Source organism: Lissotriton helveticus, chromosome 1_1 (genome assembly GCF_964261635.1).
Source record: "Lissotriton helveticus chromosome 1_1, aLisHel1.1, whole genome shotgun sequence".
In the NCBI taxonomy this organism is placed as follows: domain Eukaryota; kingdom Metazoa; phylum Chordata; class Amphibia; order Caudata; family Salamandridae; genus Lissotriton; species Lissotriton helveticus.
Genome location: NC_136057.1, coordinates 1,437,417,404 through 1,437,440,708, shown reverse-complemented (window position 1 = coordinate 1,437,440,708; position 23,305 = coordinate 1,437,417,404). Strand labels below are relative to the sequence as shown.

Sequence of the window (23,305 nt, the reverse complement as noted above, 5' to 3'; positions counted from 1 at the left end):
GAGTGGAACATGGGGTTTATTTCGTATTTCTCTAGTCACACATACTCAGCAAGCGCTGCGCTCTTCCCATCATGATTTATACAAGTACGATGGCAGCTGTAGCGCCTTGGCACACAACTGAATGGATATTGTGCTCTATAAAAACAACTATTAAATGAGCAAATAATGAAAAAGTATTGCTCGGCTTCGAGAAGGCTCAATCATGTTCTCACGGTTATCTGTGTGGTACACAGGACCGGGTTAACCACTTGAAGACATTATCGGGATGCACTTTGCTATAATGGCTGCCTTTCTGGAAACCATTACTGCCGCTCATTAGATCTTGCTTTGCTCAAACTAAACCCCATATCTACATTTTCAAAATTTCGCGGGCTGTTTCTTAAAAATCGCTGCATTTTTACAAAACTACAGATTTCGCGATTGTTTTGCAAATCGTGAAATCCTGGAGGGTCTGCACAGTGCTGATAAAAAGGTTTTTGCCACAATAAGCAAAGTGATATTTTGCAACCCCTCTCAGCTACCAATGAGGCTACATTTTTTGTTCACTGGTGGGGCTCGGATGCCCCAGGAGATGGGTTTCTAAGTGCATGCCACATGTTGCTTTGCCCTAGAACAAACCATGCCAGATCAGCAACAGTGGTTGTATAGCCATATTACTGCAGACACAACAGAGAGAGACCTGCTATGCTGCCGCAAAGTGGTGTGTTAGACCCGCTAAGCACAGACAACAAGAGAAGTGCATGCAACAGACGCACTGTACCCTAAGACAGCCATATGGATGCTGGTGACACAGAGTGATCATATACACATTGTGATCTGTGCCAAATCTAGTACACTAGCTACACACACAGTCAGACCAATGCAGATAGCAAACATTTACCTCATACTCAGTCGGATCAGGGCCTTAGACACACTCCGCTCTTAAACAACATGAAAAGTGCCCACAGCATTGACTCCATATACAGTTATATAAATGCGGCGGATCAGACTGACCTTGTGCAGACCCAGATCAGTAACCCTGGCAGACTCAGACTGCATTCCTATGTATATGCCAGCAGTACATTCCTACCTCGTATACTGCCAGATCAATGCCAGCATACGGGATGATTCCCAGTATGTTTGGTAGGTAACCCTTGGAGAATGCTCGCACACCTTCCTTCTGCAAGATTTGCTTGGCACAGTCTACCATTCCAGAATACTGACCGGTCTTCCGCAGGGCTAAGCGGGTCTTCAACACCTGTAGACAAGAAGACTGCAGTTATCGGGGACATCAGTGCGTAACACTCACAGGTTTTGTGCAACGTTTTAGCAAGCCATGAACTTACTGTCAAGAACCTAGCCACAAAACAGGACAAACCTTGGAAAATCACCAACTACTTATATCCAGAAAGATCTGGAATATTACAGAAACAACAGTATGGCACAAGGCCAAATGCCATGTTTGCACTGAAGAATCAGTGGCCAACTTTGTCACTGGCCTCTGTAGACAAGTGGAAGTCAGACCAATCAGCAGTTGATGTTATTTTTGTCAAATGCCTCAATTTATAATAAGGGACCATACTCCTTACTGGTCTCCGTGGGGAGTAGAGCAAAACTCACCCCATCACCAGTCACTATGGACATCCTCGATCATCTTCATTTTATTTATTGGCCTCTCAGATCACTGGTCTCTGTGGACAGACTCATACAAATGACCCCCTTCATTGGTCTCAATGGACACTCACTGTTTAACCCAAGCCAGTGCTCCTTATGGGTCTCACCTCCATTGGGTAGATAATGGTTTGAGCCGTGGCCCCTGCCAAGGACCCAGCCACGAACCTCTCTTGAACACGCAGAGTCTCCTGTGGTCCCCGGATCAGTCGCTTAATCTAAAATAAAAACATTCCATAAGTCCAAGCAACAAACTGAGGTGTTCATTCAGCACATCCAATGTTTTATTCATGCTTCTGCTCGTGCTACATTTTAAATTCGTTAAGTTAATGCTGTAATTGCCCTAAAAGCGAACAACACCTAATCCTAACTATTCTTACATAATGGGAAGTCTGGTTACAAAACCAAGGGTAGCGGAGAACCTAAACGTAAAGTGTTAATTTTCATAACCACATTAGCAGGGGCAGCCCACACTGACCCCAAATAGTGACTCCACACACAGAGTGCTCCGTCCATTACCACCCCCTTTTTTATCCACACACAGAGTGACATGCACTGACTGGCCCCTTACATAGCTGCATAAGCACCATCAGCAAACTGACCCCATAAACAACTAGAACACTAGACCCCACTCACACAAAAAGCAGTACTTGAGCAACACTGAATCCACTGCCACACCCATCACTGCCAACCACACATAATGACACCATGCACAGCTTGATTATTGCCAGAAGCATACTCTTGTGACCTGCAGAGCAGCATCAGAGGCAGCCCCAAAGTGTGACCCCATGAATGGCTGCAATACTACTAGTAGCACACAACGACCCCATGGAGAGCCGCATCTCTGCCAGCAGCACATAAAAACTCCACTAGCAGCTTGAGTAGTGGCTGCAGCTTACACTAATCTCAAAAATAGCCAGAAGAGTGCCAGCCACAAAGAGAGGCCTCACACACAGCTTAAACTGTGGCTGCCAACCACCCATTAATAGCCTGATTAGTGTCAATCACCCACATTGACTCCAGGCAAAGCAAAATTAGTAGTGGCAGCACACACTGACCACACACAACCAGATCAGCGCCAGCAGTACATGCTGACTCGATACATTCGGAATGATGCTGGGAGTACACACTGAACTCCTGAATAGCCAAATCCATGCCAGCAGCACACAATGACCTTGGATGCTGCCAAAGCAAAATAACTGTGTGCACAGCTATATTAATGTTACATTGAGCACAGGGCTAAAGGCACTTGCCACAGTCTCATAAAGAACACGAACAGTCAACATAATCTGTATGCTTGGAAAACAAAAACTCTTGATAGAATCAGTGCCTCCGCAGATTATAAAAGGCTTCACAAGTTTCAATAGAATCATCATCAGATTCAATCAAAAGAAATACAAATGGCGCTACAAATTAAACATATCTTTCACATAGACTACTGAAAGAATTCTTACAAGTTGATCTAAAATCCAAAACATTGTTCTGGGGTTCTGGATTTTAGGAAATCATTTTTCAGATAGGAATTTGACAGAGCCTCCTACAGTATAACTGTCCGACCATCTGGAGATATCTTTGAACAGAAGAATGTCAATATATCACTGATGTTGTGATGTTTAGTATTTGAAAAACGTTGTTGAGATAAAATGAGATATTTTTATATACGTGTGTGTGTGTGTGTATATGTTAGTGTGTGTTCACCAATTGTAGTTATGTCAAGTAACTATAACTTATGCCCTAAAATAACTATAGCTCTTGCTCACACCATGCACAGTGTTGTCATTTCAGATATTGCAGGATGTTATCAGTGATGTCATGAGTGATGTAATATATGAGGTAATTAGCAGTGCATGGCGAGGGCGTGAGTTATTTTCCTTAGGACATGAGTTACAGTTACTTGAGATAACTATAACTGATGAATTTCAGTAGTTTTGTTCAATTAAAATGGTGCGTTTTAACTGACATTTTTACCTAACTACAATGCCCCCATAGCCTTTGTTTTTCAGTGAATTTCTAAGGTATTTTTAAAGTAAAGTAACATATTATTACAATTCCTAACTATAGTGTCACTTTAACTTTTGATTTATTTCCAGTTCATTTCGTTTTTTTTTAAACCTAAAGTAAGATGTCAATTGCCATGTCAGGCGTGGGTTTGGCACCCAACTCTCCGTGTACGCCCAACCCCCTCCCACTGCATGGCCAACTGCCATTTCCAGCAACCAACCCCCTGCTGAAGCGCACAGCTGACTATGTCATGTAACAATATTAAGGGTGTCCTTTTAAGTGAGGCAGACCCACTGACTTTCTGAAAGTGTCAAAAAAACAAAAAGAGGTGGGTCTGTTGGCTAGATCAAAAAGTCACCAATAACTATAATCAAATGTATATTTCATAAATTCATCTATAGCAATATTTAATAATGGGTATTGTGTTCTTTTATTAGTAAAAATGTTTTTAAAAACATTAGGCTAGTGTTTGAGTCTTTTTGAAAACATTTCTCAAGCTGCAAATTATAGCCACAGAAACAACCTCAAGGGAGCTCTGCACTGCAATTGAAGAGCATACAGCTCCAGCTTGGAGTGCTTTAAAATAAAGTGGTAACCACTCCTGGGGTCATGGATTTAATGAGCCAGGAGACTTAACGTTTTTTGTTTATGTTGCTGGGGGGCTGCTGCAATCCCCCCAGCCCCCAGCAACATAAAAACAAAATGTTGGGTGGGGGTCAGGCACCATCAGAATTAAAAAATGTAAACAAATAGCCCTTGCAAGGCATTATGGGGCGCTCCTTGTCAGCATCAGTGGATAATAAATTAGCGGCTCCTGCTGCTCTATTATTATTCTTTTTTATAAATGTGTTATCCTCAAACCTTTTTTTCCCTTCTTTTTATGTTAAAGGCCGCATGAGGAGCCCCAGAACCCCTGCGGCAAAAGCTGGATCCAAATCTACCACTGTGGCGGGAGCCAAGCATTTTTTTAACTTTTGGTGGGTGCCCTGGTGCCTACCCGGGGCACTCATAAGCCAACTTTAGTGGGGTACCGCGGGGCAAGTCCCGGGACCCCGCAGCCCCAGGCGGCTTCTTGGCCAGCACCACACACGCAGGAGCAAAGTAGTTCTGTTTTACTCTTATCTGTCTGGGAGAGTGTGGGCAGGGTATCTTTAGTTTAGAGAGAGGGGCTGCACGCCAACTCCCCTATTGTGAATTTTCAGCCCGGAGGTTGAGGTCCCCCGAGCCTGTTCAAGGCTCGGGAGGCGGGCTGTGCCACATGTATATATATATATATGTGGTATATATATATATATATATATATATATATATATATATATATATATATATATATATCTCAACACAGCGGTTCAGGTTTCCCAGCCGTTTCAGCGCTCGTTATGGGTGCCTCTCCCTACGGCAGAACCACGCCGTTACAATATTCCAATACTTCCTTCGGCTCGCAAAAGAATTGGGGCGCACTCCTTTAGAATTTCCACAGTAGGATTTTTATTACGATCTTTTTAACATGAAAGCGAGTGATCAACGCGCTTCGATGCTGCTGGCATCTTACTTACGATCAACTCTACACTTTTTTCAAACTGGTTTAAAAAGTATTCGTGGATGTGTGTTACATCACTTCCTGTTTCCTGATCAAATTCTAAAGGAGTGCGCCCCAATTCTTTTGCAAGCCAAAGGAAGTATTGGAATATATATATATATATATATATATATATATATATATATATATATATATATATATATATATATATATATATATTCACAGATTTACCACCCCCGGAACTCCGAAGATAACGCAAAATAACACACCAGAGGATAGCACAATTACACTTTGTTGTGCCCACAACAACGCGTTTCGGCGATGCCTTTTTCAAGTTTTCAAGTTGGTGGAAGAACTAAAGAATTTGTTTCGTTTTCGGAAGATTCGTCAACCTGCGCCAAAGTTATTCCAAATAGAATGTTGCGGATTCCTATGGAAAATAGGTCCTAACTATAACTACCTACTGGTAGACCTATATATATGTGAGAAAGTGGCTCTATATGTACTGGACCAAGGTAAGGTACAGTGTGTATAGAGTCCACAATCCCCAGAGGTATAACAGAGGTTAAAGTCAGGTCTGACCTTACTCTCTAAAGTGGTAGCTTGGTCGAGCAGTAAGGCAGTACCAGAGGACAGTGTAAAGCCTTTGCTGTACACACTCAGTCAGCAAAAGGTTTCACAAACTCAAGAACTGAACTCTAGCCAAATGTTTTTCTATCCAAAGATATAGTTGTTTTATTTTTAGAACCAACAGGTATCAAAATATACTTTTCTCGATATGAGTACTCTCATGTAATTACTTTGCAAAGAGGCAATAAACTTTGTAAACACAATAGCTACAATGGTTGCAGTAGGCAACACAATTCTAAACACAATTTAGCATTGAGCTCAATGGGGTTTTCTACATAAATGCAGCTGATTACTTTATCGATTACTTTTGTAACTCCAGGACTGTATCCTAGATTCAGTCCTGGGGTCTAAGCTGAAAACAGTTTAGTAAAAACGTTTTAGTTATTGCAATGATTTTTAAAGAATAAAAAGGTATTTTAAAAGTTCACACAAACTTTTCAGTGAAAATCTAGCAATGTTATCCAATGGGAGAAAATTCAGGTTACAGGTAAAGTACGTTCTTGTTACTTTTGTAATCCAGTACTGGGTTCCGAGGTCCAGCACTGGGGTATCTACTTAAGACAGGTAAGTAATTACGTTCCAGTAGTAGGTATGATTTTTATGGAATATTTCAAGTTTTCAAAAGTAGACAGAAGAAATTTCATAGAAAAGTAGACAATTGATTCCTATGGAGAAAATTCAGGTTACTAGTAAACCCGGTCAGGATTACTTTTGCGGTTCAGTACTGGGCTAAAAGGTACAGTACTGGCTTCTCTCCTGATCACAGGTGAGTACTTTGTAATTCGGTATTCGGTTGATTTTATAGGAATATTTTAGTGTTTCAAAACTTCTCACTTAGAAGATTTTTCAAGTCAAAACAGTCAATGTTATCCTATGGCAGGAAAGTGGGTTATCGGTTTCCAGGTGAGTACTCGACTGGTGAAGTTAAGGTTTTGGGCATAGACTCAGGGGTCCCCCAGGGTCAGGTAGGTGCAGTTGGTACACCCTCAGCGGCACTGGGGCAGCCGGGTGCAGAGGTAGTTAGGCCCAATGTTATCCAACGAGAGGCAGGGGGCCTTCGGTGGGTGGGAGCTGGCCTCCTGGTCACTTGCTCAGGGCAAATGGGGAAGTAGAATAGGACAAAGGTTGCACTGCCAGGGCCACTCGGGCAGCTGGGTGCAGGGTGCTTTTGTGCCGTCGGGCGCTCAATGTTATTCAATGGAGATCTTGAAAAGGGAACAAAGGCTGCAGGCTCGGGGACTGAGGATCCTCTGGTGTGACCAACACTTCGAGGGGTAAGTTGGGATCTTGGAGGATAGGTAGGCACCCCGGAGTTGGGCACAGGGGGCCGTGGGGCGCCGGGTGCAGGGGTATCTTTTGAGACCGGGAAATCTTACCCCCTGCTGGTCGCGGTTGGAGGGGTCCCTTGTCCCGAGGCTGCAGGCATCGTCGGGGTCAGCGAGGAGGGTCCTTGGGCACTGGATTCCAGGTCAGAATCGCCGGGGGGACGTCCTCAGGGTGTTGATTCACTCTGGCACAGGCCAGGCTTGGCGGGTGCAGAGTGTGCAGCGTTCGCAATTCCGGGTTGATGCCAGGGCTTGTTACTTGCTTTGAGCAGTACCACTGCTCGTGGGAGACCCAGGTAGTCAGAGTCACAAGGCAGTCAGGTCCCTGGGGTTTTTGAGGTTGCTGACCACTGGAGACGCTGGGGTTTAACAGGAGCATGTTCGAGGGTCGGTCGACAGGCCGGTAGGGCTGGGGCCAACTCAGTTGGTGTCTTCCACTTTTTAGCAGCTGTTCCTTGATCTTCTTCCTTGTTTCATAATCTCGATCTGTGAAAAAAGGTTCAGGGTGCCCCTAAATACTGAATTTAGGAGCGTTACAGGTAGGGCAATGGCAGGCACCAATGGGTCCCTGTCTTGGGGTGGGTACACCCCCTAGCCTGCTCCTCTCCTGTGGGAGGGGGGCAGGAGCCTAGCTGTGATTGGGCAGGGCTCCCCATCTTTAAGATGGCCGGGGCCCGGGGTCGTGCTTCACCTTGCCTCTCTCACCTGAGGGGTGGGGTTGGCACAGGCTGGGACACCCCCCTTTCTGACGGTGGATTTCCCGCCAGTCTTCCCGCCAGAGTGGGGGTCAGAACTGGTGGGGGCCAGTTGCGGAGCACAGCAAGTGGTCTGGAGAAGCTCACAAAGGCGGAATGCATTTGAAGCTTCCCCTGCCCATCCTGGGGGAGGAGGCATGGCATCTCGTCCCAGGATGTGCATTGTTGCATGCCCAGGAGAGCGGGAGCTCTCCATCCAGGGTCCAGCAACATGTCTGCTGTGTGGCAGCCTAGGCAGCCTCTCAGACAAGACATGGATTGTAGGTTTAGGTTTCAGGGGGCATCTCTAAGATGCCCTCTGTAGTGCATTTCACATTAAATCCCACACTGGCATCAGTGTGGGTTTAATGTGCCGAGAAATTTGATATCAAACTTGTCAGCCTTTCAGTGTAGCCATTATGGTGCTGTGGAGTTCATAATGACAACCTCCCAGCACCATATATTCTTAATGGCATCACTGCACTTAGTGTCCAGGAATGGCCCTGGGTACTGTAGGGGCACAGGGCTCATCCACCTGTGCCCACACCACTGGCATAGGGCACCCAGCTAGAGGGGTGGCTGAGGTATGCCATGGCAGTGGGTTTGTGAGCTTGGCACACAGGGATGTGTGCCATGTCGACTCTTTGTTTTAGTTCTGCACCAGGACACTCAGCCTGCAAAGGCAGTGTGGGTGTGTCAGGGTACATGGCCCCTAAGGGTGGCACAATAAGTGCTGCAGACCCTAGGGGTCTTCTCTGGTCACAATGCCCTGGGTACCTAGGGTACCATTTACTAGGGGCTGACATGTTGCCAGAGATGCCAATAGGGTTTAGGCTTTAGTATAGTTTTTAGGAAAGGAACACAGGCCTTGGGTACCTGATTGGCAGGGACCCAGGGCACACCAAGGAAAAGTGCATCAGGTATCAGGCAAACAGTGGGGGGGGGTACTGCAACAGAAACTCACTTTCTCACAATACATATATATATATTCACTACAAAAACCAAAGGTTACAGGGATGTTAGGTTCAGATTTAACACAGACAAAACTAAAGAAATTCAGCAGTTATAGTTATCTCACAAACTATAACTTGTGTCCTCAGATGACTATAACTAACACACCCATCATGCATAGTTTTCTCATTGATAATTTCACTGAAAATATTGCAGCATTATTATCAGTGATGTCATAGAAAATATCATGAGTGATGTAATATGTGCGGTAATTAGCAATGCATGTTGAGGGCACGAGTTATAGTTACTTGAGATAACTATAGCTGCCGAATTTCTATGGTTTTGTGTGTGTAAAATTTGAACCTAACTATAACATTGCTGTAACCTTTGTTTTTTAGTAAATTTCGAAGGTTTTTTAAAATTTTATTTCCTACCTATAACATCTCCGTAACCTTTATTTTTTTCAGCGAATTCTTTTTTTTTTTTTACATGAATTTATATTCAATTACCATATGTTAATCCAACAGCAACCGTGCAAGGCCTTGGTAGAGGTTGCCCCCATGACCGGGTCCTGCATCCAACTCCCCTCATATAGCCAACACCACCCTGTGCACGTCCTTAGGCCGTGCATGGTGGGGGTTGGCCACAAAGCCTGCATATTTAATTACAACTACTAGCATCGATATAGCTATGGGTACTCTGAATGAAAGTATGATGCACAGAAAAGTGGTGATTTTTTAGATTAAATCACCTTGATCATAGACACTCGTATGGCTATACATGACTTCCACTCTACTAAACGTCGGCCATTGGTGTTCAATTTTAGAGTGTGACTATAGGCGAGTTAGGATCATCATTGATGAAACTCAGGTAAGTAGGGCACCATGCAGGCAACTGGACACCTGGGGAAATATTGGAGAAAACATGGAGTATGTCACCTTTCACTGGGTATATGATTTTAATATGAGGGGGAACATACATTTGGTGGAGAGCAACACAATAAGTTAAAAGATGAATTACCTATGGTGGGGTTAAGGAAGGTTATAGTCATATGATTAAATATAATTATAATTATGAATGTTGTTTTAAACCTGTAGGTACGCAGACAATGTGTTTCTACAAAAAGGGCAAGTATTGCCATTAATAAGTACCCTACCAGCTACTGACAAGACTAGGAGGGAACATTATTAGGACTTTCTTTAGGGATCTGTATCCTGATGAATGCCAACAACCCTATCAGGCGGCAATCTAGGGCAGAAACATGTTGATACAACAGACAGGGTAATGGTGCTTTTACTTTCCCATATCCCAGTAGTATTTTACCTTTTAATCCTTCCAAGTGGGATCCATAATAAAGGTCTTGGATACCCACTCAGGCAGTTTTAGATTTTTTTCTCTGCATTAGGGATACCTACTTATTCCATTTTTTCATTACTCTATTTTCTTTCTTTTTTCTTGCGCTCCAACTTGAACGGTGGTCTCGTCAGGCTATCGTAGCGGCCCTATAATGAAGTATGCCAATCATTGAGTGGGTGAGGGCAGTAGTTACAACTCTTTGGGATTCACAAATTGGTTCTTTACCTTTCAGAGGTAACTCTGACACTTCAATTTCCAGCCCCCTTCTAGGGTCCGGTTTTTGTTTTTTCTGTCTCTTTTTCCTTCTAACCGTTGTGGGACCATTTGGCCCACTTTTATAGAAGAGGATGTAATCTAGTATTCGTTACCCCATAGTAGACGTCCTTCTTGTTAGTGAGTTGTATAGGTTTGATGGGAGAATGAGGGAAAGCTTAATCTCTCGATCCTTCTTTGTTGTGCATTCACAGCATTTTAATTACCATATGTTAATCCAGCCGCCACTGTGCACGGTCGCAGGGGCTGACTTGTGGGCAGGCCCTGAGGCTAACCCACCACATGCAGCAAACTCCATTCTGCGCATGGCCTTTGGCCATACGCAGTGAGGGATTTGCTGCCCTGCGGCAACCCCCCATATGCACCCAACCCCATGCCATGCACAGCGTACGCCAACCCCAGCATGCAGCATACGTGGCTGTATGAGTGGGTGTGTGGGTGCCTTTGTGGGTCTGTGAGTGGGTGTAGTAGTGGTTCTCTGAGTGTATGTATCCGTGACTGTACAGGTGTGTGAGAGAGTGTTTGAGTGACTGTATCGGTGTGTGAGTGGGTGTATGGATGTGTGAGGGTTGTATAGGGGTGTAGGGGTGCTGGGTGGCTGTCTGAGTGGTTTGTGAGGGACTGTATGGGTGTGAGTGGTTTTGCTGTATAGATGTGTGAGTGGGTGTGTGGGTCTGGGAGTGGGTAAGTGGCTGTATGGGTGTGTGAGTGCCACTGTGGGTCTGTGAGTCGTTCTCTGGGTCTCTGAGTGGATGTCTCAGTGGATGTCTCAGTGACTGTATGAATGTGTAAGAGGGTGTGTGAGTGATTGTATGGGTCTGTAAGTGTGTGTATGGATGTGTAAGTGGTTGTATGGGAATGAAAGAGAGTGGGTCTGTGATCGGGTGTATTTTTATTTTATTGGGGTATGGATCCACGGATCTGTCGCAGATTCACATGGGGCAGTGGGTGAGTGTCTGTATGTGTGTGTCTGTGTGTGTGTGTGTGTGTGAGTGTGTGTATTTTCTTTTTTATTGGGGCCTGGATCTGCGAATCTTTTGTGGGTTCCCACGGGGCCAACACTGAACGCCAGTGGTAGATCAGCGGATCCTCGCGTACCCCCCAAAAAAACGTTTTGGGCAATTTCTTACCCACAAGGGTGGTCCCTTTTAGATCCCCTCCATCAGTCTCATGGGGTCAGGGTACCTCTACCCGGATCCCTTCTATCAGTTTTATTTTTCCTTCCTGGGAACTGAGTAGCTATACCCAAAATGTCAGCCGCAACTTTCCTCTCAGGTCACGGCATTGCTGTTGGTGCATAGGTCCACAGATCCACTGCTGTCGGTCCAAAGTGGATCTGCGTCTATACATTTACATATTTTTTACATTAATAACTCAAAGACTACTGATTAGATTTACACCAAATTACATAATGCACTCTTTCTGGATCAAGATCTAGCTTTCTGACAAATTTGGTGTCATTCTGTTCAGCGGTTCAGGCTGTAGAGGAGTGTAAAATCCCTAAGGAAAATTGCATGGGGAAAATGCGTTTTTGGACCCCTCTATTTTCTCGGCAGCTTCTTGATGGATCACCCTGAACATTTCTGGACATCAGCTGAAGTGAGCAGCAAACTAGTTTTGAAAATGTTTTGAAGATTCGTCAAATGGTGCCAAAGTTATTAGAAAAAAAAAGACTTTTCCCATAGAAACCAGGTGCTAACTATAACTACCTACTGGTGACTGCCAGCAGTTTATACACACACACATACACACTCACACATGTATGGACATACACCGCACTGCCATGTCTAGCATTTAGACATGGCATGGAACATATGTATGGCACTCTGTTTAGCCACCTTGAAAGAATTAAGGGAAGAGCCTGATTTGCTACAATTCAAATTCAAGACCTGTAGAACACCACATCACGGTAAATGTTCGTCTCATTAGGTCATCCTTCCGGTTATATATAATAGTACACTGCACATATTTACATTTTTAAATGATAAACCTTATATGAATTTAGGCTTGATTTTAAACTCAAATACGGAGGCTGTGATTAGAAAGCCCGGTCCCAAGGTCAGCATGGAGCCACCAGAATCTAGCTGTATAATTAAAGCACTTCTGTCCAGCATAGGAAATCTACTTCCTTATATTAACTATCACATAAACAGAAGCTAGGTGTAAAGGGAATTAACTGCTTACCCGTAACATTCATTTCAGCTTCAGGTCTATCACGTGTTCTGCATGCGCCTGCCATCTAGTGGTTAAAGCGGGAATATCTGTAAAACTTCGGCAAAGAACCACTGAGGTCAAGAATCGGTGTCTGGCTGGGCTGTAAAGTATTGATATTTACGCAGCGCTTTCCCTATGAGGTCCAAAGCACTTGTTGGATTGGCGAGTAAATTACTCTGTATGACTCCTTTATCTCTCACTTAATACCACTGAGGAGGTCACGGAGTGCTCCGATTCGTATTAGGTTCATGGGTGCAAAACTCGGTCCGCCCCCACCGCTGGAAACCAACCTACTTAGACAATGGAAAACAATCAAAGTAGCATTTTATTGTGTGTATTTATTGTGTGTATCAAGTAGTGATAGTGCCCAGATCCACGGAGTACTGCTAACCCATTCGGAAATTACATCTACCCAGGAACACTTATAGATGACTTTATCCAAAATAAAGTCCTTATTCAGAGTTTGGCAGATGTGGAACATCCACAAAATAGAGGCGTATGTGCCACTGCCATATTTAGAGTGCATAGCACCTCGATGCACTCTAAATGGCGCAGATAGGACATCTATGAAAGTGGCCTAGCCCCTGCCTGGCTGCTAGGACTTCAGCATGCATCAACAAAAGTGAACAGTATTTTTATATGTCAAACATTTTAATTCATATTATGTCAATAGCGAATAGCTCATTTAAATCAGATTATTTCATAAGTCATTCAAATGCTGTACATGATTCCTTCACAGTACAAAAATAAACATGAACGTTAACATGTTAATTTTTCTGTGCTTTTATACCAAGTACAGAGGTGAGCAAGGCTTCAATTGTGTATGAGAAAAGGTCACGTATAGGGATAGAAAATATAGATAGGTTTGATTCATACCACTCTGAATAGTGTCAGCAAGATTCCTATGAATTGAGGACACTGAACGCGGTTAGTAACTATGTTCATATATGAAGAGTTTGTGTGAAGGTATTTCTATTTGAGTTTTATTTATACATGACATGCAAAAAGCTATGTTCTATCCAAAAGCACTGAGGTAGCAACTAACCACTGTTGATTGTATATGTAACTAATTTATTTCAATTGTTGATAGTCATGAGTTGACTAACCATATTGAAAATTGTAGATATCATCTTGTAAGCAATTAGTAATGTGCATCTTCTGAAAGTGTTTCCTTTTTCTTTTCGACAGAAAACCCCTGACGAAGGGACCAAATGTCCCGAAATGCATTGGGTTAAAAAGAAATTTGTACACTTGATGTTAACGTTCATGTTTATTTTTGTACTGTGAAGGAATCATGTACAGCATTTGAATGACTTATGAAATAATCTGATTTAAATGAGCTATTCGCTATTGACATAATATGAATTAAAATGTTTATGACATATAAAAATACTGTTCACTTTTGTTGATGCATGCTGGAGTCCTAGCAGCCAGGAAGGGACTAGGCCACTTTCATTGATTTATACTGATGCAGAGCAGGCATTAATCCAGCATAGCACACATATCGAGATATAATAATCGCAATATTGGAGATTTTTGAGTGCACTTTTTCACCTACATCCAGCAGATAGGACATCTGCCACTTTTTGGCAGATATAAATCTGGTATTTGTAAAGCGCAAACTACTCACCCCTAGGAGTCTCAATGTGCTGGGGGCACTCGGGGGAGATTAAGTGAGCTATTGCCCAGAGTCACATGGTGCTGAGCTGAGCTGACACTGGCGCCAAGGATCGAGCCGAGCACCCCCGTGCTCCGGGTCAGCCGCCCTGGCCACTGCGCCACACCTCTCCCACCTCCATCCTGCATCTGTCGAAAACTAAATACGGCCTGTAGGGTGAGTTGGGTCATACATTGGGGAAAAAGCCAAGGTTTTATTGCTTTTCTGATTTTGAGTTGGTTGCTGATCAATCTGCATTGTCTACATGCAGCAGACGGATGGGACTTTGCACCATCGTCTAGTTCTCCAACCGGATCAATTCAAATCACGGATACTTTGGCCATTGTGCCCTGCTGATTTAGTCTGAGGTTCTCTGGCCTCCAAAAAGAACTGTCTCGCCATCAAATCAGCCCACCTACACCTCTGTCTTGAGAAAGACCCGCCGTGACCACCCATTGGGGCACCTAAGGGTTGAAACGTCGACGCTTGTCATGGGTCCAGTACCACCAGGATTCCGATAGGAAGAATAGGAATCCTTGGCTACAAATCAGTATCTGGCAATTCAAAACACCTGTATATATTTGTATATATTGAAATGTTCTCACTGTATATATTTTTCACCTTTCGAGCACCATGCACAAATGTCACTTAATTGCACTTCAACATTGAATCCGACAGTCTACCCATGTAATGTAAGTTGTCACTGAATGAAGTAATTCTGATATAAATACATAGTACAACCATTTGATCTCATGACTTATTGATTAAGTACCAACTTCTAGAGCTGTGATTATTGGTAAGCGTTCATCTCGGATTGCATTAATAGCATCGTCAAATCACTTTTGTCTTACCCAACAGAACCACTTCTTTGTTTAACCAACTGCTGATCAATCTGGTTTTGTTGGGTAAGGCATTTCATAGCTTGCAGAATGTAAGGAGGCAGGGCCGGCTCTAGGGCGGTGCAACCGGTGCCACCGCACCGGGTGCTCGCTTCCTGGGAGCTCCGTGTTTGCAAGTTTATTCTGTATTTAAAGCACCTGCTGGAGCGTTCCTTTCCTCCGGCAGTTACCACGCCTCACAAAAAATGTCAAGTTAACTCCTGTGATTAATGTTTTTCCTAGAGAGAGATTGGAGTTCTGTATAGTTGATGTTTTGATTTATGTGAAGGTAGTGCAGAGGGTTAATATGCCTGCTGCAAAGAATGTGTACCATGTAGAATACAGAGTGCATTTAATGTAAATAGATCAGCAGGTTACTGCTTTTAAAAGAGACATCCTTTTGTTGCTTGCAATTTATAACTTAAAGTCCTTATATAGAACAGTGAGGTATTAACTGTCATCATAGAACTGCATAAACACTGCAAAGTATACATTAGAGCAGTGTTTCCCAAACTGTGGTCCGCGGACCCCCAGGGGTCCGTGACACATTACCAGGGGGTCCGTAGGCAACAGTTTTAAAATCACAGAAACATTTCTTGTATAATTAGCAGCTTTCCAGCAACAATAAAAGTGTCAAGAGATTGCCAGTGATTAATGTACCTGCTGGTGAGCAGGAGAGTTTTGTTCAGTGGCAGCTTTGATTTAACTAATGTAGCACAGAGGGTTAATGTGCCTACTGCAACGAACGTGTAATATGCATCTTAAAAAGCAGTATTTTATGTGCCTAGGTTCGTGGTTACTGCTTTTGTCACAGAGTTTCTTTTGTTACTGTGCACTTCATAAGTGACAATCGTAATCTAGCAGAGAGACCTATGAACTGTCATCAAAGAGCTGCTTGTAAACTGCATGGTACCAGTTAGTAACTTATATTTTGTCCCAGTTATTCATTAACCTGATGCTGCTAAAATTATATATTTGGGTGGAAATACATTTTTAATGTTAAAGTCAATGCTAGCCACTGTGTTATGTTCTAAATCCTGAATTTGTGGTTTTCCAAACCAAGCTCTCTTCAAACATTTTATATACACACTGATTTACATGTATGATTCAATGTCTCTATATGTGTGTGATGTAAAGTGCTCTGACATCCTACAATGGTATGAGAGATGCTAGAAAAAAAATTAAATACATGTGACAGAGGGGCTATTACTTCAATATAAAATACTAAGGGCCAGATGTACGATCTGTTTTTATATGCGCCGACGGGTTCGCGAACCCGTTTGCGCATGCAAAAACCTATTGGGCCATGTACATAGCCTATTTCGCGAGTCGCAATTTGTTTGCAACTCTCTAAATAGGTTTTGCAACTTGCTATTTGGAAGGGGCATTCCCTTCCAAATAGCGAGTCTCAAAACCATGTACAAATGTTTTGCAGTCGCAAAACAGTCACAATTACCACCTACTTCAAGTAGATGGTAATTCATTTGCAAATGGGAAGGGGTCCCCAGGGGACCCCTTCCCCTTTGCAAATGCATGCAAAATTATTTTTTAAGGGCAGGCAGTGGTCCTGGGACCTCTGCCTGCCCTTAGAAAATGAAACGAAAACGTTTCATTTTCTTTTTTTTTTTAAATGCATGGTAAACAGGCTGCATTTTTATCTATAAAACTGCTTTATTTAAAAGCAGTCCGAGACATGGTGGCCTGCAGAGCCCAGCAGGCCACCATCGCTGGGAGGGCTGGCATTCCCAATGGGCTCGCAAATTGCGAGAGGCTCATTAATATTAATGAACCTCGCAATTTGCGACCCCATTGGGAATCCCAAACAGTGTTAAACACACTGTTGTACATTTCATTTAGCGACTCGCAATTTGCCACTCGCAATGTGTCGCCAATTGCGAGGCGCTAAATGAAATGGTCGTACATCTGGCCCCAAAACCCTTAGTACTTTGAGTATTTGTTTTGTGTGCACACGTGTGTAATTCTTTTCAAATTACTGTTTTAATGTTTGAAATTTAACTCATACAAATTGCTTGGGGGTCCCCGGCTTCCAGTAGTGACTCAATGGGGGTCCTCAAGAGTCAAAAGTTTGGGAACCACTGCATTAGGGCATAGATTAATGTTGAAATAGGGTTAATTTGGGTAGAAATTGATTCTTATTATTAAAGAAAACTCCAAACTATGCGGTTTCTTTTTTTTCCAACTCTGAGTTCTTGCTTCTCCACCCCAAGCACTCCTAAACTATAGGGCCTACAAGTACGGATGACATGTGACTCCTATACTTTTAGTCCTTTGGCTTATGTAACATTTCCTATAAGCTGATTTACACACGTATGTTTGATTGTCTCTTTGCAATGTGTGTGTGATGCAAAGTACTCTGACATCCTTTACTGGTATGAATGGCACTATACAACTAATTCAATGCATCTGAGAGAGAGTGGTTATGGAGACTTGGTCCCTGTTAAAGGGTACTAGTGAGAGAATCAGCGGTAGAGGTGGTCATTGGGGGGGCGACTAGCATTGTCACACTGGGCGCCACCAGTGCTAAAGCCGGCCCTGGACCGAGGCGCAGCTTCCAACCTCTGCAAGTTCTTCTGAAAGGGTGATGACAAGGAGCAGTACGGTCTTCTACCTAAGGTTCCTTTTTTAGATGCACAGCAACAATTTGTACTGTAGAGAAACTGATCCAGTCCTATAGATTACACAATGTGCAGCGCAGAGAGCTTTGAAAGAGATCCCTCTTGCCATAGGCAGCTTAACTGCTTTAAGGCAGGAGTTATATGCCTGGTTAAAATGTTTTCTGGCAACAGCACTTGTTTTGTTGAAGTTTGTTGATTAAAAGACTTTGTAAGCTTTATTTAAAGTCCACTGGACCCCCTGGGGTAAATCAATGCAAGGAAATATAAGCCATAATGTTTTGAGACATTGTGAGTGCCAACCTTAGCCCCAGATCCCACCACATTCCGTCACATTAATATATTGTTCCACTGCTCATCTCTGCTGTTTATAGAGCTGAAATCAGGTCATAGGCCACTCAAATTCCAATGTACAAGCCTGCACTGAGTTAAGCGTCACTAAGAAAACCACTCCTTTTTTTTTTTAGGTTTCAGCTACAGACACAGTTTTAACTGTCTTCTGATCAGAGCTAGTGTTTCCAAGCAGTGTTTGCTTTGGTTCAATCCCTTGCTCATGAATGGATGGCTTGGTTGTCTATCTCAGTTGTCTCCTCTTAAGTTGAATGCTTTCCTCCCTATTGTTGGGATTGACCCAACCAGAAGCATTTTGGTCTCACAGTAGTCCAATGGTTAGTCATATCCTTCCACTTCTTAGGTTACCTGCATTCAGGGAACAACTTTATTTTATTTTTCTTTAAGCACTCCATGGAAACTTATGTATTTGCTTGCTCTCACCTTCATGTCTGTGTTCCCCTTCACTTTGCCCCTAACCTTTCTCTTCTTGTTGCTTCCCTCAGCTGGTTTGTTGCTATCCATGACCCTCTGCTTCCTACTATTTTTTTTTTTTTTAAATATCACCCCACCCCTGCCTCGGTTGCTTCGCCCTGAGAGACAGCATGGCGAGAAACTCAAAAGAAGATAACATTTCTTTATTTTTTTCTTTTTAAACAAACTCAGACAAGGAACCAAATTGGTTTCCATCTGTTATGCGTACAATTCAGTAAAAACGGATACAATAAGCTTTACTTATGAATGCATCAGTTGGTTTGAGGCTTAAAAACGTGTTTAGGAGAACTGCGACAAATGCTGGTTAGCGCAATTGAGTTCAGTGTCTGTTTAGTGTGCTTAAAGTAAACTTCCATCGGGATACAAGCTGGTTTCTGCCCCAGCCTCATTGGTTTGGGCTTGCTCATAGTGGCATCTAGTCGAACTAAAGAAAACCCTTTCAGCTCTGCAAGCACATAGCATCTGCTTCGATGAAACCTGCAGAGCTGACCATGTATGACTCATGAGCCGCAAAGGAAATAAGGGAGATCCAGCTTGATGATAGATCTAGCAGGTATAAATGAGCCTCTTTCGGGATCCGTACTGGCACCAGTAAAACATGCTGAATTTGTCCGGCTGTAATTTGCTGATTCCGGGACACTTTCATCAGCCCACCCACTTTGCCTGCTTTACGAGCCGAGAAGCCGCATGTAGAGGGGGAAGGGCATTTTCTTATTTTCACTTCCACATGGGCTCAAAATAAAGGCCTGACTTGAAAGGGCCATCAACTCTACTTTTGTTCATGTATCATCCTTGCTGGGAGCTACCTACAGCCTAACATATACATGCCAATGAACTGGAGGGAACAAAGGCCCACAGCTTGTTATCATTTCACAAGTACTTAAGAGAAACTACGATTTGGAGGCAGGTTTTTGGGTTGGATGCACCTTCGATTCAAGACACATATATGCACTGGAAGAATGTTAGAGGTATGGTTTTTTTCAGTAATGACACAAATAACGATTTAAATAGCACTCCTCCAGCATTGGATCTTTCATAGATTCAAATCCTTCAATTATTCCTCAGTCGCCAGACTGGTATCCCTTGTAATTTTGCAATCTGCAGTCATATATCCAAATTATTAAATGTAAACATGATAGAGCAAGATTTCGCATATTACGCAACTTGCTTGAAATCAAGAACCTCGAATAACTTATAATCCTATAACTCAACCTGTATGTCTTACTAATTTCCCTTTATTTTTGATGTTTGTGTATCCTAGTGACGCTTGCCTATGTGTTTACTAATTCAAATAACCCTTGTTCCTAAAATGGCCACCGCTTGATGGGTTTCTTCTGCGCATGCGTTAGTCACACTCACGTGACGTGACGTATTTGCAGTTTTGGTGGGAATTCTTGTGCCTGCGCATTTGCTTCTAAAATGGCTGTCTGTACACTCACATGGTGAAGCTTGCGCAAAACGCTTTACGTTATTGTTTGTTGCACTAATTCGTAATGGCATCGTATATTTTTATAGTAAGAGGTATAGAGTAGCTATTCATGATTCATTTATATTTTATGTTATTAATTTGTTTTCGCTTACTTTTCATGTACCGCGATATTGGGGGTCTGAGGGAGACGCGAACCATCTTGAAAGTCTCTACTGCGCATGTCGCGCAGGCAGAGAGAAGGCAACCTTGAGCAACGGAACTCAGCCAGCTGGCAGCCACAGTCAAGATGCTCCTGTGAACGCGACCTGTGATCCAGCGGGATGGAGCTGACTGTTCCTAACTTGCTACAAATGTTATTTTCTATTGTATTCTGTCAAATATCTCGTGAGAACGCCAAAATCACTAGGCGGTCCCAGAGCATGCAAATTTAGGCTTGTAGACGTAAATTGTGATTGGTGTGTTAACCTATCCTACTTGGGGACCAATCGAAATAGGGGATTCTGACACTTGCAACATTTGGGGGGGTGGTACACTGACCCGAAAACAGTATAACTAGCCTAGGTTTAGCTAGAGAAATTGTCCGACTTGTCTGAATAGCTGACCTGTCACTGACCCAACGCACTCAATAGGTAACTGATACAGAGGTGCTGCGGAGCACTCTGTCCGAAATATACCATAAACTCTGGAGGTTTTACTAAACCTAAGTGCTGGCGGAGCACTTTGCTGGAGAGTTCGCTAACCCAATTGGGGTTCTGACTGATAGCTGCAGAGAGGGTAGAGCGCAGGCGTTGCTTCCAAACTGCGGGTGCTGGTCGTGCCTTGGTGGTCCTGTCCTGATCCTAATCTGGTTTTCCTGTCCTGTCCTGGGGTGTCCAATCTGCACCTGCTGTCCCATAGATGACTGTCCTTCCTTGGGGTATTTCCTGTCCTTGACTGATCCGTGGCCAGGGTTGGTCTTCACACCAGTCTAGGTAAATATAGTGCTGAAACTCTATACTGCACCTTTTATTTTTCTGTCTTTGCTTCAATAAAGACACACCTTTGCATTCGTTAATTTTCCATGCTTTCCGCAATCTACTATATGAGAAGTTGTACATTTATTCTCCATAGCATGTTCCTATGTTTCCCTACCTTTAGAGCACTTTCTCTCCATACTGTTTATGAAATATAGATGTGGTTCTATAATTTTCTCCTGTAAGCCGATTTGAAGTAATATTGCTAGAACTATAGTATGTTCCACTTTTCCCCCTCCTATAGATATATAGGATTTCCAGTCTTTTATCCACTCTTGAAGTACTTCCCCAATAGTAAATTCTAGTTCGCGCCTAAGTTTGCCCCATTTAGAGTTATCCATTCCCAAATCTGCTTAGCATATTTCATTTTGTTCTTACCTTCCTATAGACTCATAAATGGTTGCCTTAATTTTCTTCCTTTATGGTTATGTACTGTTCGTTGTTTTGATTATTGACTGCCTGTTGGTGGTAAAGTGTATGCTCTCCGAATCTGAATTCTAGATACACTTTTAAAACTTTCCAGTAGTTTGTGGTCATTTTATGAATACAAAGAAAAATATAAAGTTGGTATTGTGTTGCCTGCCTTTCTTTTACAGCTAGCTCCCTGATCCATTGTGATCATAGGTACCCGTAACAGTGGATTGGTAAGTCGGGTACATGAGGAATAAATAGGAAGGAACCAGGGTTACTGGTAGTAGAGTGTAAGGTCACCCGATTAATGTATATAATAAATTGAAACAAGTATATGGGCCTGGTACGTGTATGGTGAAATTATTGGCCGGGTGACCTGCGATCTCTATCAAACACACACATTAACATTGATTAAAACAATGTTATATTTTCTCACCTATCTACATCATAGGATCCAAACATCATTCAACCAGAAACCATCTCACTCAGCTGATCCCCTGACACAAGCCTCACTAGAAGTGTCCACTGCCAGCATAGTGTGAGGCTACCACGAAGTCTGGTTAAAGCTTGTAAGAACCATGGAAAAAAGAAGATTTATGTGCAAGATTCACATAAGAAGTGCCTGTATTGTTTACATCTGGAACACAAGCCAGAAGAATGTAAGATTTGACAACATTTTCAGTAAGACCCTGAAGGCTAGGGTAAGGCACAGACTATTTTGGAAAAGAGGTAGAAACTAAAAGGAACGGAAAAAGGATCATCTGGTTCTGCCTCGAAGAGCCAGGCAGATGGTGTGAAGGAACACAATAGGCATGATGTGCACAAATTAAGATAAAAAGAAGAGGGGTGGGGGGAATTGCGGGGACCTTAGACGCTTTTTTAACTAGGGCCGAGTCGGACCTGGCTAAAGAAATTCAGCTAACAGAAAGGCGACTCTCCCTGGACACCCTTGCTATCCAGAAGCGCTCCTCGTTAGGAGGCATAAGTATGGCTAAATCACCTGTGTTCTCCAGAGTCGAGCGCCAGCTTGCCAATACCGTAAGCATGACGGGGGCTGGGGAGCCAATAGACCCTACACCTTAGACCCTACACCAGCATGGACAGGTCTTGTCTCTACTATTACAGAAGAATCTATTGGTACAGATTTGGCTTTGAAGGGATATGATGTATCATTATTGTCAGAAGTACCTTCTTCGCTATTGGCCACATCCTTGAAACCCTCTGTAATCCGTGTACCCCCACGTTGCCAGTGGCATGCGATCCTGATAGTAGTGAGTTTTCCACCAGATCCAATAAATCCTTGAGGGGTGGTTCGTCAATGCAGCTGAACGCAATTAATTTCGAACCACCAGCTAAACGGAGTCGGGGGCACTCTACAAAAGCATAAGCCCAAATCGAAGCAGCAAATTACTAAATCACAGAATATTGAAATAATGGTTTTAGAAAACGACCAAGGACCAATATTACAAACTAAGCCCAACAGTAGTACTCATATCCCACCGGACTTCGATTGCGATTCCGAGCAGTGGAAAACACGGGAGACTTTGGTTACCGTTCTATTGAATCTTTTATTAAGTAAACTATTGTTAATCAAGGGGAAACTGTTGCAAATAGAAAGGTAAGGGACATCCCACTGTAAATGTCCAGACCTCAATCCAGCATTAGTTTCTGAGGGCTCTGAACCATCTGCAATTAGAGGGCCCTTGTTAGGGATACCCACCACAGAGAGCGTCTTTATGTGTATTTATTGTGAGGCCTTTGGCTATTACTCTATATATCTAATGG

General features: G+C 43.1%; 1 protein-coding gene across 2 annotated transcripts in view; it reads right to left on the bottom strand.

Annotated features, from left to right (window-relative positions):
* The window catches only part of LOC144826956 (mitochondrial adenyl nucleotide antiporter SLC25A23-like), a 179,054-nt gene that overhangs the window by 39,223 nt on the left and 116,526 nt on the right, over positions 1–23,305 (bottom strand). For both annotated transcript variants that reach the window (XM_078685421.1, XM_078685429.1), the window contains 2 exons: positions 1,761–1,868; positions 1,070–1,237 (listed from right to left, as the gene is read on the bottom strand). In XM_078685421.1, the coding sequence (XP_078541547.1) occupies positions 1,070–1,237; positions 1,761–1,868 (276 nt within the window). The remainder of the gene's footprint in view (positions 1–1,069; positions 1,238–1,760; positions 1,869–23,305) is intronic.